Raw genomic sequence first — 14,574 nt, forward strand, 5'->3', positions numbered from 1 at the left:
TGGTGTTTACTGTTGGATTATTTACAACAACCCAAATGTCTCTATTGTTAAGAGTAATTCGGGTACCCGACTTAAGATTTACGACAGTTCAAATATCGTGACGAGAAGTATACCTCTCCTACAACCTGTTTTCAAACCGTTTAAATCACTTATTCTTCCATTGTTATGGATGATAGAGAATTCGTTTAATTTGCAATTTCTTGCAATTTTGCATTATTTCACACTATAAAATTTGGTTTCTGGAATCAACAACTTACGGTTTACGCTATCCTTACATTTTCACCTTGATGCATATTTATTTACTCGCTCTAACTCCAGCTTTTGAGCTTTTTGGGAGCCCTCCACAGCGGTTCTTGGAGTAACTTTGTTCTTCGCTGTGTAAACATACAATTATAATTGATTAAAATCAAAATCAAATATAAAACAGGTAACTAAACATACACTATCGGACAAAAGTAAAGCAAATATTAAAAAAAATCTTATAGTCTTTATAGTTCCTTCTATTATCTGGCGAAATGTATTTCTATGTGCTTTGGTATCATATGTAAATTGTAAAAAAATATTTTTATTGGCATCGGTTATCATTTAGGTTTTCAAGTGTTTTACTTACATTATATGCGACAAAAGTAAAGCAACTTTTATAAAAAAAAAATTACTTAAGAACAAGAACGAATTTAACAGTATTATGAAAGTATTAACTTAGTAATTAATAGGATAACCATTATTTGCTATCACTTTTTGACATCGACGCGGCATGGCTCCTGAAACCAGTCCTGAACAAGGCTATTATTGCAATAATAGCAACTGATGATTCTTGGTGCTGATAGCCACGGTTCTCTTTGAGAAATTCTTTTAATTCTCCTATCCATCCATATTGCAGTTTTTCTAGGCCTTCCTGCTTTGGACATTTTTTCTACGTGTCCTCTTACATTATAACGCGATTATTTTATTTTATTTTGGATACACTATGTTTGGGCAAGACAAATTGCCTGGAAATGGTAGTCACACTATCCCTCGAAAAAAGCGTTCACTACCATTTTTTTAACTCTAAGCATATCGGTTTCCCTTTTGGTATATTTATGTCTTGCGAAAATATGCTTTTATAAACTTACCTTAATCGTAGACTCTTTTTTTCTATACCAAAAAGTTGCTTTATTTTTGTCGCGTTAATAAAGAGTGTTGTTTACATAAATTATTGCAAACTTAAGTTATTTAACATTTGATAATAATCTCGGTTTGTTTATAACACAAGCCTACTATGAGGTTTTAAACTGGTAGGTTTTAAGTTCCGGGATTACTGTTTGGATTTTAAATTCTTATAATATTTAATTTTACTTTACTTTTGTCCCGATAGTGTACATTTAACGAATTAAATGAAATACCTAATGTTTTTTTATGGTACTTACCATTATTTCAGAAAGTTATGATACTAAACGAAAATTTAAAATTAGAATGATTAGAATTCAGTTTCATTCAACATTCGACGTTAATAAGTAGCCCCCTTCCGGTGGGACAACAGGGATGGTCATTGCTATAATGGCAATTATAGCGATAACAGGATTGCTCACTATACATATTATTACGTATCAGTATATCATAAATAATATAACATTTATTAACATTTAACATTTTTTTGCTGCCAATTTTAGAATTGCTTTTATAGAAATTGTCAATTAATGGAGGTCAGCTCAGTCTATAACGATATAATTGATAACTGTTCGACAATTTCTAATAGTGCATATTGAACAAAAAATAACAAACATCATCGTTGGCGTTTCCAACTTTTTCTGAGTCTTTTTGAAATTGGGTAGCAATTGAGACTATTTCGGTGTTTGATCAAGTACTGCGTGATTTTGATTTTATTTCAGACCTCTTTTGCTGGTATTCTGCATGTAATTGATGAGAGGCTTCTTCCACTTTGGTTCGAAAATAGCATTTTTTGATGTTTTAACTGAAAACTCAAATGAGACTGCAGTAATTGTATAGCTGCATAATTGATAATTTCAGTTAGACGATCATTCTATTCTTTACCGACTTGTGGTGGAGAGTCGGCAGAAAGATATTGCGCAACAACATATTGAATATCAGAGGAGACGTAATAAGCTTCGCCAGAAACAAGACCATCTGATTCTTACCTAAATCTAATTTATTTTCAAAATGTGAAGAACTGAAATGAACGCAGTGAAGTTTCTACGGCGGATGGGGCGTTTGATGGTTTTTCAATTTTTACATGTGTACCAACATATGTTCTTTGTTTTGGTTTTCGTTTGTCCCACTCTTCTTCAATTTCCGTTACAGATTTTAGTGACGAACTAATAACAGCTTTGCAAATTTGTTGTTGAATCTGCTGCATCTCAGGTGAGATTGCGTTAAAATATTACTTTTAACAATGTTAAACCAACATTCTACAGATGCATTACTTGTTTTTTTCGCATTGTTAGGACTACGACACACCACAATGGTAATTTTTTTTTAATTAAAATTAAAATTAACAAATCAGGATAAAAAATAGTTTTCTACATTTGCTGCATTGTCACAATGGATTTCTTCCAACGGTTGCTTGAAATAAAACCCCTTTAGTACTTATAAAGAGTCACATGCTGCGAGGGTGCGTCTGGCGCTGTACCTACCTATGTTCATCATCGGCTTCTTCAAAAGTAATTAATTTGAATTCAAATTTATCATAGAAAAAGAATTCATAGAAAAAACTCAACCCAAACCCAACGGAAAGTGTTCTGATGTAATCATTTCCATTACTGCACAAACAGAATTTTTATTTTTTAAACGCAAAACACCTGCATAATAATAGACTCTTTTTGTGGATGTTGGCGGTGGATGTACAACAGCGCCAGTGGCATCTAAATGTAAAACAAGTGATCCGTTACTAACATAATTTTTACGTCACATTTTAACCAAATACAAAAACTCATCTTGCATCAATTTTGATGAATATTCGCTTTTAATTTTCTTATAAACGTCATAAGATTTAATATCGCGATAATTTCCACTTAAAATTTCTACATATGGAGTGATATTTTCATCTTGTACACGTTCTTTATAAGGGGTGGAAATTGATAGTTTTTCCCCATATAGTTCACGTTCTACCCCTGTGTTGTTGTGTTTTTTATCCCTATGATTAAAATGTAAGGAAGTGCTAAAAACAAAACCTACTCTTGTTTTTTTTACAAGTTGAATTTTAAATTTTTGACAGTTTTTATGACTGCAGTAAGCATTGTAAAATTGCCGTTTTTATTTTTAAACATACTACAATTTAAAACGCACGTATTATTTACTGTTTCAAATTTTTTACGCAATGCAAAGGAATATCTTCATGAATATACTTATCTTTTTACCAAAAGTTTTGGTTTGTCCGGTAACAGTTTTTTCAAACACCTCGGTGTTGGCATTGACGAAATCGTTATCAATGTTTTCCATTTTTTTAAAAAGTCTCGTCGACCAGAACGATTTCGTCTTCGACGATCCATCTTTCTGATCTGTGACTTAATAAATGATTGAATCGTGTGTGTTTACTTTACTTCCTCTATTATTATATATAATCGCGTGAAAAGGATTTTGGTCGTCATAGGATTTAATATCGCGATAATTGCTACTTAAAATTTCTACATCTGGAGTGATATGTCTATCTTTTAAACGTTTTTTATAATGAGTGGAAGTTGAGAGAGTTTTTCCCCGAGTTGTTTTTGAATTCCCATGATTAAAATCTAAGGAAGTACTAAAAACAAAACCTGCTATGTTTTACAAGTTGAATTTTAAATTTTTGACAGTTTCTATGACTACAGTAAGCATAGATTGTAAAATTGCCGTTTTTATTTTTAAACACACCTTTAAAATTTAAAACGCACGTATTATTTACTGTTTCAAATTTTCTTCGCATTACAAAGGAATATTTTTTTAATTGACCATCTTCATGAATATACTTAAAATGAAGGTACCCTCTTTAATATTGCATTGCGTATATGTTTTAGCAATATTTACATTACTAGTGCCATGTGGAAGAACTTTGGTCTGAATTGAACTTTGATGAAATAAATTTCGGACTGTTAATGTATTTATAGAACTAGTCACGTCTTTCATTTTTGTATCAGCAGAAAGAGCAGTATTTTCGTACTCAGACCACTCATCCGTGTCAACATCTCTTTTTACTTCTTCTTATAATGAATTTATTATTTCTTGGTCTTTAAAAAGAAATTGATTTTCACTACGCTCTACAGTATTTGAATTATCATCAGGAACTACGACATTAACATAATTTGAATCATTATCAATTTGCTTGTCTTCTAAAGTGATTTTTGAATCTTCGCTAGGTAAATCAAATAGACCATCATCGACCAAATCTGGCCTACTAATTGAATATTATAGTTTCGTCATCAAACAAAGTTCTAGCTTTCGAAGAATTTCTGATCAACAGGTATTTGTTTACTTTTTAAAAATTTTTTACTGGTATTATCTAATCCGAAAAAAAATTTTGCACACTTCTGCAGCAAAGAATCATTAATAGATAAATTTAAAAAATAATCAAAACGTTTTTTTGGTTAATGATTAACGTTTAACCAAATATATTTATACCAAATATATTTTTACTTTCTCTCATGGCGATTTAGTAATTTTTATGGTGCTTACCATTATTACAGAATGTTATGGTATAAATACTTCAAGATTATTGCATAATATTATATCATTTATTTGCATAAAATCCAACTCAATAAGTCATTAAGAGAAACCAGCATTTTTTCTGATTCTAAACAGCAGGTTTTACGTGGCTCCATGCTGAAACTCTTTGCATAAGTTGTGAATAATAAATAAAACTACAATTCCATCTGGAACATTAGTTTATCAGACACAAACTAATATGCTTATGTCTGTATTTTTAAAAACACGTCTTTAAATGCGTAATTCAATAGAATTCCTTAGACAATCCCAAAGTGGCCACTTCCCCACGTTGTTTTCCCAGGGAACGTAAATATTCTACGTTTCGAATCTTGGGTATGGCCAGACGCTTAATATTTTGACGAAGCACTTCTTTCTTCAGTTCTAATAAACTGAAAAAAAACAGACGTGAGTGTGTGCTTCCCTCGTTAATTCGGCTGAAATTGTTAAAGAAGCCACTTTCCCACGTTCTCGCAGGTAACGTAAATATTCTGCCGTTCTTCTGCACCATTTTTTTTGGAGTACTCCACTTGGTATAAATGTATACCTACTCTGAAAAGTCACAACTTACACACAGAGAAATATTGTTTAACAGTGAGTAAAATACTCTCGAGTTAAATAATTCTTAATCTTCGATATACGCAAGTAAAAATATTCTCCATTCAATATAAATACTTCTATTGAGTTTTAAATCAAGTAAATAGGTACAACATTAAAAGTAAATAACGTTTATTATCTACTAATTCTTGAAATAAAGAATAATAATTTCTTCTGAAATATGGAACTTTGGGAAGAAGGAATTGTTTTCTTGAAATAAAAACTTACGCATTCAATTCAAGAAACTGATTTCTTAATTATTTGAAGCTAACAATTCTAAGGTTTCATTGAAATAAATATTTTTTTGATTGAAGAAATTGAAAGAAAACAAATTAATTTTTTATAAATTTAATTTTTTATTTTTATTACAACAACACTATTTATTCCAACTTTAAATCTAACTTATCTGCTGCTATACTTAATAATTTTTCAATTGTGCAAAGTTTTTTTTCTTACTTGGTCCCTTAACTTCTTTATAGTAATGTAGTATATAGTAAAGTAAAAAGGACTTTTTAGCCCGTCACAGAATTGGGAAAAATAATTCAAAACGTAGATTTCATGACTATTCAATTGAACAATCGAACTGCTTTGGGCTGAAAATCTTTACAAAAATTAAATAGGGTTTTTTAGCCCTTCACATCCATTCCCTTCTTTACTGAAAAACATGGTTTTTAATAACCCATGGCTTTTCTAAACAAAAACCTATAAACTTTTTGACTTGTTTGAATTTCGTCTAATTTTCGCTTATATTCATCTTCTTTTTTCAACAGGTTGTTGATGACTTTCTGCGCACAAACTCGAGTCTTGCAAATAACGTTTATACGATTTTCAAAACTTCCCTACAACCTACACACCTCTTCCTCAACCGTGTATGGGTATGCAGCTGCAGTTTTTTGAATCATTTGCTCAAGTTTCTCATATTCAGATAATGAAGCCTCTTCTTCTACTTCTCGTATGAGCGATATAACTGTTTTCCCTCCCCCTTTCCTCGTCTTTTACTCCTGTTCGACGGTGGTAAAGGCATCAGACGAGTCCTCTTCCAAATGCATCTTAAACTGCTTTTCGATGTCGTTAAAATCAATCTAAAAGTAATTAAATTTATTATAAGTAAAAAAATTGTTTTTTTATTACAGACTACAAATTAAAATTTCAATGGTGTCTTCTGAGAAGATTTCCCTCAGCATGCCTTTGACATTATCCCAAGTTAGGAGGTCAAGGCCGATGTGGGGCATCGCCAATGCATTAATGCGATAAAATTTCATGTGTTTTCGCATTGATATGATAGAATCATACAGTGTATGCTTCATTTGTTTCGTGTTTATCTAATTGCAACGAATTTCGTAAATCATTTATATTTTCAACATTTTGTACCGGTTTTACGTATTTGCCGATAAACGAAAAAAAAGCAAATGAATTCTTCTTACATGAAGCAGGTTAATAAATACTCACCCATATTTAACACCGTTTTAAGAGTTTCCAACGTTTTAAAAAAAATACCCTTGTGGAACAATTATTTCTTCTGATTCAAACATCTTTTTTTTTAAGATTCCATTGAAAAACTAAATGTCGGTTTTACTTGTGGTTTGTGTATTTTTAGCAAGGGAACATAGCCGTGGAGCGGCTTTACTCCAATAGATAATAACTTGCTACCCGATTTAGTAATCGGGTTTACCAATTTATGAATTAAACGAAACTTCTCGCTGGTTAACTAGCTAGCCATCAGTGTTAAATCTGAAATGGTATGTAAACAATATTTTTTCTCATAGTACAGAACTTTTAAGACTTTGTTTAGCACTTCTGCCTGCACATAGCTTTGTATGCGACAAAGAAGTGTTTTTTCTTTAGCTCCCTCTAAAGGTAACATCGTCTTTATGTCTGAAAGAAATTCCTCGAACTGTTTGATATTAAACTAATTCTTGATGTGGTTAATCAGTAACTCATTAAATTTGGTGTGCGTAACAGAATATTAAAATGTTTATTCGCTCATTTTAGTTTAGTTTCTTCTCTTATTATTATGTAATTAAAAAGATACCCAACAAAGTAATTTATAAATTAAGAAAGCACAAATACCACTGTTCAAAAATTATCACTTATTTCAAAACACTGCGGTGGAAAAGGGCGACTAGCAAACTGCAAAGAGTCAAATTGTGAACAATATATAAATACCTACCACCACCGTAAAATTTAACAAAACCCACCACTAAGCCTTGCTTTTCAAAATTTTCTAGAACTCGGTAGGTGCAAGCACCTGGTTCATCCGAGCATAATGACTAATGCTTATGGAAGATTTAGTCATTTTCTAATTTCTAAACCTCAATCTAGATTCTTGTGAATTTTAAATTTCAGTTTCAGGTATTCGATCTTCAAGTTATGAAATATAAATTATATGAAATAACATAACATTATATGAACTACTACTATAACATAGTAGTAATTCTCGTTCGGTGTCTGTCCATGAATCTTTCTATTCACGACAAAAGAAAATTCGTCGGCCGCTCTGTCAAACATTATTTATGTAATCTGCGACCACTTTGTCTACATGTTAAACCACTCTTCAACTGCAACAACATTAAGTTTTTCTCTTAAGTTGCTGAATATTATTTAATGTCGCCACCCTATTTTTCACCAGTGCCCAAATTTTTTCAAACGGATGGGTGAAAAATTATAAAAAGAGACAAATCTACACGATCTAGTTTTTCAAAATGTGTCTTAGGCTTTAGAATTTAAGTTAGTTCATGGTTGTTATAGCTGATAAAGGCTTGCGTGTATACAAAATATTCATTTATTTATTTCCAAAATTTTACAAGTTATTATATCTCTCCTCTTGTTTTCTTCTCCTTTCTTCTTATTCTATTCTTTTCTTCCTTTTTAAATACTCTAAATAGCTGACTTCATTATAATGATTCCAACTCGTGTCTTCTTTTTTTAACAGTTGTGCTTTTTCTTCTCGTTGACTTGCATTTTGTCTCACTCATACGCATAGCAACAACAAAGACAAAACTAGTAGCACATTTTTGAGATTTTTTGAAATACATCCTCCCCAACCTATAAATAAAAAAAAATTGTTCACTAATAAATTTTTAACTTATCGAAACTCATTAAATTAAGGGTGCAAAAAAATTCTGAAGCCGTGTCTGAATCTGTCTCATGTTTTTTAATTTGTCGATTCGGAAGCGCATTAATAATAGCACAAAACGACATTAAATATGCTGCAAATAATAAAAATATGTAAAAGTTTATAAAGATAAAAATATGCTTATGGTCTTCCACAACAAAATTTATAGGATTTTTTTTCAATTTTGGAATTAATTCTTCCAAACTGTCTGTGGAAATATCTTATTGTACAAAACAATCACCTATATTATGCACATAGGCTGTTTCAAAATTAGTAAACAAATTTTAAATAAACATTATTTTGTTTTTATTTTCTTACTATAAAACATAATCTTTACATACAAACAGCCTTTTAAAAAATATATACATACCATGCTTCCTTCAAAATCAACTAAACGTGGAAAACGATTTGTGATCTCTGCAACTGAGATCCCAGAGAAAACTAAGCCTCGGCGAATGAAGTTGTTTTGTTCATTGAATCTTGTATTTCCTTAAAATGTTCTTCATTGGACAACAAGTTACGCAGCTGATTTTCCTTGAAAAGGTACATAGATATTTTTCTATAACAATGAGTCCTGGCGTCTTCGTAAAACAAAAAAAAAAAGGGAAAACCTTTTGTGATCCAAGAGATGAGTGGAGGAGTAATTTTTTTTTTGAAAACCAGATAACGTATTTTTGTAAAATACTAGTAGTGGGTGGATGAAAGGTGTTATCGGTTCTTAATTAAAACCGTGGAAAAAAACAGTTAAAATTAAACATGTAAGTTTATTACAAAAAAAATATTTTTTTAAAAATCTAAACAAAAAAAAATATTTTTTTATGAAAGCCAAACATCGTCACAGAGGGGTAATCGTACCCGATGGCGAGCGACCCATTAATTATTTGGAATACGTCGTATAGAGTCCAGGGGGTCCTGGGGTAGCTGGTCCTGTTTGTGGAGCACGATTTGCTCCACCTCCAAGAGCAGGTCCTGGGGCAGACTGTCTAATGTCAGGTCTACCTCGAGGTCCGTTAGGACCCCGTGAATGATAATTTGGTTTACGGGAAAATCACCCCAATAACCAGCCGGGAAGTCTGTAACAAAAAGGAAAATAAAAATGTGTAATGGGCAAATTTGCTTATGAAAATTGAGGTGAATTAAAAATCAAACCAAAGTAAATAGGTCACAGGAGTCCTTATTGACAACCTAGCATGTCGTTTCAAAAATGAGGTGAACCAGTCTTATTTTCAGCCTGCCATCTTATTTTCAGCCCAATTTTCAGGAAATTTAACTTTCAAGACAGTACTCAAACGCTCTGATCTCTCTAGGCGACAATCCGTTATAAATATCCGCTGCTTGCAAGATGTATTCCTCGAGAAGTTTTTCTTGTTCGTCTGTGAAAACGTAAAACTACAAAAACTTCTTTAAACATATCTATTGGAAACTGAAAAACAAGTTTTTTTTGCATATTTTATGAAGCACTTACTTGACGGACTCTTGTACCCAATTTCCGTTTTTAGGTTTTCTGCCTGTCCTTGTATCTCTTCATCGGTAACGTTCCTACAGAATCTTCTTAAAGAAGCCTCTGGAATATCAAAATCTTTGGCAGTTCCTCGAATAGATTTTTGGTTTAATTTAACCTCTCTAGCTGCNTGTCTAAGTTGTAATTAAAAATAGATATTTTGGTTTTTATCGTTTTTATTTTTTTCTTATGTTGATTGTTTTGGAGACATGCAAGATGCGTCAACGTACCCCGACTCAGGGGTCAGTTGACGCACACCTGGGGTAAATTGACGCAGTAAGGAAAAGTGATTTAAAATGGTTTTAAATGAGTATAGTTTTATTGAAAATAGACTTAAAACCTGGTTTTTAAGGTAATTGTATTGACACTAATGCAAATTAGTAGTAAACATAGGTAAGTATAGGTAATAATACGCTAATAGGTCGTTATGCCTGTTTCGTCTATGTTGTAGATATCTGCAGGTCCAAATTTTAATCTGTTCAAAACGATTTGCAAATTTTCGAAGAATTTCGCAACATTATTTTTGTTAAAAGCAGTAGCCCGAGCTAAACTGGTAGCTTCAGGAGTCCTTATTGACAACCTAGCATGTCGTTTCAAAAATGAGGTGAACCAGTCTTCACCTGCCATCTTATTTTCAGCCCAATTTTCTGGAAATTTAACTTTCAAGACAGTAGCATACTCAAAAGCAAACGCTCTGATCTCCCTAGGCGACAATCCGTAATAAATATCCGCTGCTTGCAAGATGTATTCCTCGAGAAGTTTTTTTTGTTCGTTTGTAAAAACCTAAAACAACAAAAACTTCTTTAAACATATCTATTGAAAACTGAAAAACACGTTTTTTTGCATATTTTATGAAGCACTTACTTGACGGACTCTTTTGTACCCAATTTCCGTTTTTGGGTTTTCTGCCTGTCCTTGTATCTCTTCATCGGTAACTTTCCTACAGAATCTTCTTAAAGAAGCCTCTGGAATATCAAAATCTTTGGCAGTTCCTCGAATAGATTTTTGGTTTAATTTAACCTCTCTAGCTGCCCTTAGCATTATGTGTGGCGGGGTGGCTGCTCTTTGCGAGGTTCTTTTGTAGTTCCTCATTGTGCTATAACTAAAAAGTGTTTTAATTATTTACACAACAAAATTTAAAAATATTACATATAAGACGCACACTCCACCCATTTGTTAGGTTAGGTTTAATTTTTAATAATTATTTAATAATTGTGCCTTAAAACTGAATGTTTAGAGATTCAAATATTATATTTAACGATAATGTCGCATTTTTACTTCAACGCATATAACAAATAAACCAGACTGATATAAATTTACTTATGTGTATATATAACACTCGACATAAAATAAACACGACAGCACACGGCACTGATGCTTCACACAAACTAGAAACACTGATTATGGCCAGATGCTTAATGTTTTGTCGCATTAATTCTTTCTTCAATTCTAATAAAGTGAAGAAGAGACATAAGTGTGGGCTTCCCCCATGACACCCTTTTTGTAACTAAATAAAAAACGGTTAATTTGTCCGAGAGTGTCAAAGAAGCCACTTTGTTTGCCTAGGGAACGTAAATACTCTACGTTCCCAAAGCGTTTTCTGAAACAAAAAAATATTAGATACTGCAACACAATTTAGTAAATAAATTCATACTTGAACTCTAGAGCAATCCCCTTGCCCATTTGAAAATTTTCTGCAACACAGTGGGCTAGACTATATTCCCGGTCCACCGTGAAAAATCCTGCTCTTTTTCTATTATGTTTGGGATATTTTTTAGAGATTCTGTGGCGAGTGCGGTAAATGCTTCCCACATAACGTACTTGTTCTAAATCACATTGACTTGAAATTATCAACTTTAGATACAACAAACTACTTTGACTTTCTTAAAAGTTCGGAAAAACGTCTTAAAATATAGTTTTTAAAAATGATCATTTTTAGTAAAACTTTCTCTACCTTTATTACAATTTGTAGGTAACTATAACCTATCGCAATTCTAAAAAAGTCAAAATGTAGAAAAAAAATTGTTATAAATTTTATGGTTTTGGGTTTGAAGAAGAAACAACAGGAACTCCTTTTGTACTTCTTTATTCTTTCAGGCTATCTTACAGACTATACTATTCCACATTTGCACAAAATTCACCCTCACACATTCAAATGAGCCAATTAGCTCCAAGCATTCTTCTAACGTTCAAATCTTTACACATATCATTACTATTTTAGCCACCTACTAAATATTACTTCCCACGCTAGCCAAATATCTTGCATCCTTGACCCACACATGTTCCTTAATCCCTTACATCCTGAGGACCCCTCAAAAAGGCGACTCTCTGTCGTCACATGCAGACCACCCATACCCTTACAATTACAAATAACTATATTAATATTCTCTTTTATATGTATGGGATGTCGTGGAATCGCACCAAGTGTACCACATTCTTTACGTAAGAAAATATTCCTTTTGTTGAGGTTTTGAAATGAAGTTGTGGAATTTAGTTGGAAAAATTTTTATTTGTAGCAGCGTACGACTATGTTTTACAAACTATTCAAACAGACTGATCTTAAAAACTAAATACTGATTCAATCGCTGATTCACACAACCTTAACCTCCCTAGGACTATAAAAATCAAACAAACAATAAAAACTATAAAACTATAAAAATTATTGTTATTTTTCTTTTCTTAATTAGTTGCCGAAACCAATCTAATTATTCGCAACATCTTTAATTTTGTATTCAAAATTCGGGCGAAATTTATTGAAGAAGTGACTGACGAAGCTCTTTTTTCGTCAATGTTACTGCCTATGTGTTGTGCATTTTTATAATAAGTTCTGAATCATCATTAATTTTTTTAGATGACAGTTTGAGAAAGAAATCCTTCAGGACCATTCCTCAAAGGATGCAGCTTCAGTGTGGCGGCGTTGTGGACATAAAAATTTTTACTAATGCTTCAGCATTATTTTTCTAGGTAAATATTAAAACAGATTTGATATTAATATGAGGTTGCCCTTTTCAGCTTCATTTAAGAAAGCACCTTGTACAAAGTGAATGTTCTCTCATTTTAGATTTTAATTAAAAAAATAACCGGCCGGTTATTGGGGGGACTTCCTAATAAATCGACTGATCGTCCACGGGGTCCTAACGGACTTAAAATTTTGTTGTTCTTTATCTTTAAATCTCCTTGTTCAATTGACTATTGTTTTTGTTTTGAATATCTGGACCGATTACACTTTAATCGTATTTTATGTTTAATTTTTTGTTTTGTTTTTGTTAAATAAAATATTTTTCTACCGTTTACTACTGTTATTTTCAAGAAAAAAATCTAAAATATGTGTAGTTTTGCCAAATCAGCAAACCAAATAAATTGTTCGAATTTGAAGTTGGTGGTCTTGGAACCATTGCTGGACAATTCTTGCGGTGTGAATGCTGCTATTGTCTTGCACAAAAATCGGCGGTTCATCCCGAAACAAATTTTCAGTTTTGGGGAGAAGATGGTTTTCATTCCGAGGAGGCATGAGCCTAACTATAGCACCTGGTCCTGCTGAATGTATCTATCCCCAAAATCCTGCACAAATCCTTCCACTCCGCTTCACTGGATCACATTATCTTTATATCTTTCGTTGTTTCTTCGCCATAAAATAACTGGTGCATCTTGCGAGGTTTGAAACGTTGTTTCGTTCCAGTTAAAATTTAGATGTTTCCTGCAAAACTGAAGTCGAGATGCAGCATGTTCAGGGCTTATGAGAATTTTTTAGCAGGTCGTCTCGCATGTATCCCCATAGAATGCAAAAAGATTTGTATACTTTTTTTAATAGTCAAGTTAAAATAATAATAACAATAAAATAGATTTATTGAAATGCACAAGGAATAAAAAAAATACAGCAAGTGCTGAAAGTGACCACCATTTTCCAAACATTTTTTTCACCTTGTTTGGTCAACTGCCCACTCTGGTAGAAAGACTGAATATTTTTTAGTTTTGTTGTTTTATTAAAGAAGTTTATAAATTTGTTTATTTATTTTTTATTATCAATATATTTAATTGTTATAAAGTCCTCTGAGAGAAAAGACACATTGTAAAGATCAAATTTTAATGATGAAAGTAACAGTGTTTTAATTTTGGTTTTGTTTTAACTAAATTAAGAAATGTTTGCACTAGATTTTAAAGAAATGATCATTTATTTACTCAAATACATATAAAAATGCAATAGTGGCATTCAGTTGTAAAAAAGCCTTCTTTCAAGTTTAAAAATTATACTAAACACGGGGTGCGTCAGAACTCGCTCCCCAGAGAAAATTTTCAAGTAAGGTAACTCGCTCCCCAGAGAAAATTTTCAAGTAAGGTAAGTACAGTTGGAGACAAAATACTTTGGTCGTCAATGTCACTTGAGTGACATTAAATTGTAAAGCATGCTTTAGGACTGCTAACCTTATTTTTAGCTACTGTCAATCATAGTTAACAAGTTTTTGGTAGGAAAATATAATAGCTGTCATTAATTTAAAATTGTCATTCATTTTAACGTTAAAGTGTCAGAAAAGTGACGACCAAAGTATTTTGTCTCCAACTGTACCAGGAACATGAAAAAAATGTTTACAAAACTGATATGTCAAAAAATTTTGACATTTATTTTATATCTATTTACTGATACTGATGATCTTGTATATGTTTTTTTTTTACAATTATTACATTTATTCTCGCC

General features: G+C 32.0%; 1 protein-coding gene and 1 long non-coding RNA gene across 4 annotated transcripts in view; one reads left to right on the forward strand and one right to left on the reverse strand.

Annotated features, from left to right (window-relative positions):
• LOC123010227 overlaps positions 1-13,578 on the forward strand; it is a 17,563-nt gene extending 3,985 nt beyond the window's left edge. The window contains exons 2-3 of the long non-coding RNA XR_006413083.1: positions 12,733-12,845; positions 12,894-13,578. This is a non-coding gene — a long non-coding RNA (uncharacterized LOC123010227). The remainder of the gene's footprint in view (positions 1-12,732; positions 12,846-12,893) is intronic.
• LOC123010225 lies at positions 8,921-11,634 on the reverse strand. 3 transcript variants are annotated; one of them, XM_044406935.1, is made up of 4 exons: positions 11,536-11,634; positions 10,902-11,481; positions 9,846-9,999; positions 8,921-9,753 (listed from the first exon to the last, which is right to left on the reverse strand). In XM_044406935.1, exons 2-4 carry the CDS (start codon positions 10,971-10,973, stop codon positions 9,647-9,649), a joined length of 333 nt encoding a protein of 110 aa, XP_044262870.1. In that variant the 5' UTR covers positions 10,974-11,481; positions 11,536-11,634; the 3' UTR covers positions 8,921-9,646. The 3 variants fall into 3 exon arrangements, 1 of the variants encoding a protein (XP_044262870.1); XR_006413082.1 differs by lacking the exon at positions 11,536-11,634 and having other exon boundaries at positions 8,927-9,769; positions 10,902-10,977; positions 11,031-11,432; XR_006413081.1 differs by lacking the exon at positions 11,536-11,634 and having other exon boundaries at positions 8,927-9,769; positions 10,902-10,983; positions 11,031-11,428.
• Positions 13,579-14,574: the final 996 nt, after the last annotated feature.

Source organism: Tribolium madens, unplaced genomic scaffold (assembly GCF_015345945.1).
Source record: "Tribolium madens isolate multiple individuals breed KSU strain unplaced genomic scaffold, Tmad_KSU_1.1 Scaffold_7;HRSCAF=85;Tcas5.2_LG10, whole genome shotgun sequence".
NCBI lineage: Eukaryota > Metazoa > Arthropoda > Insecta > Coleoptera > Tenebrionidae > Tribolium > Tribolium madens.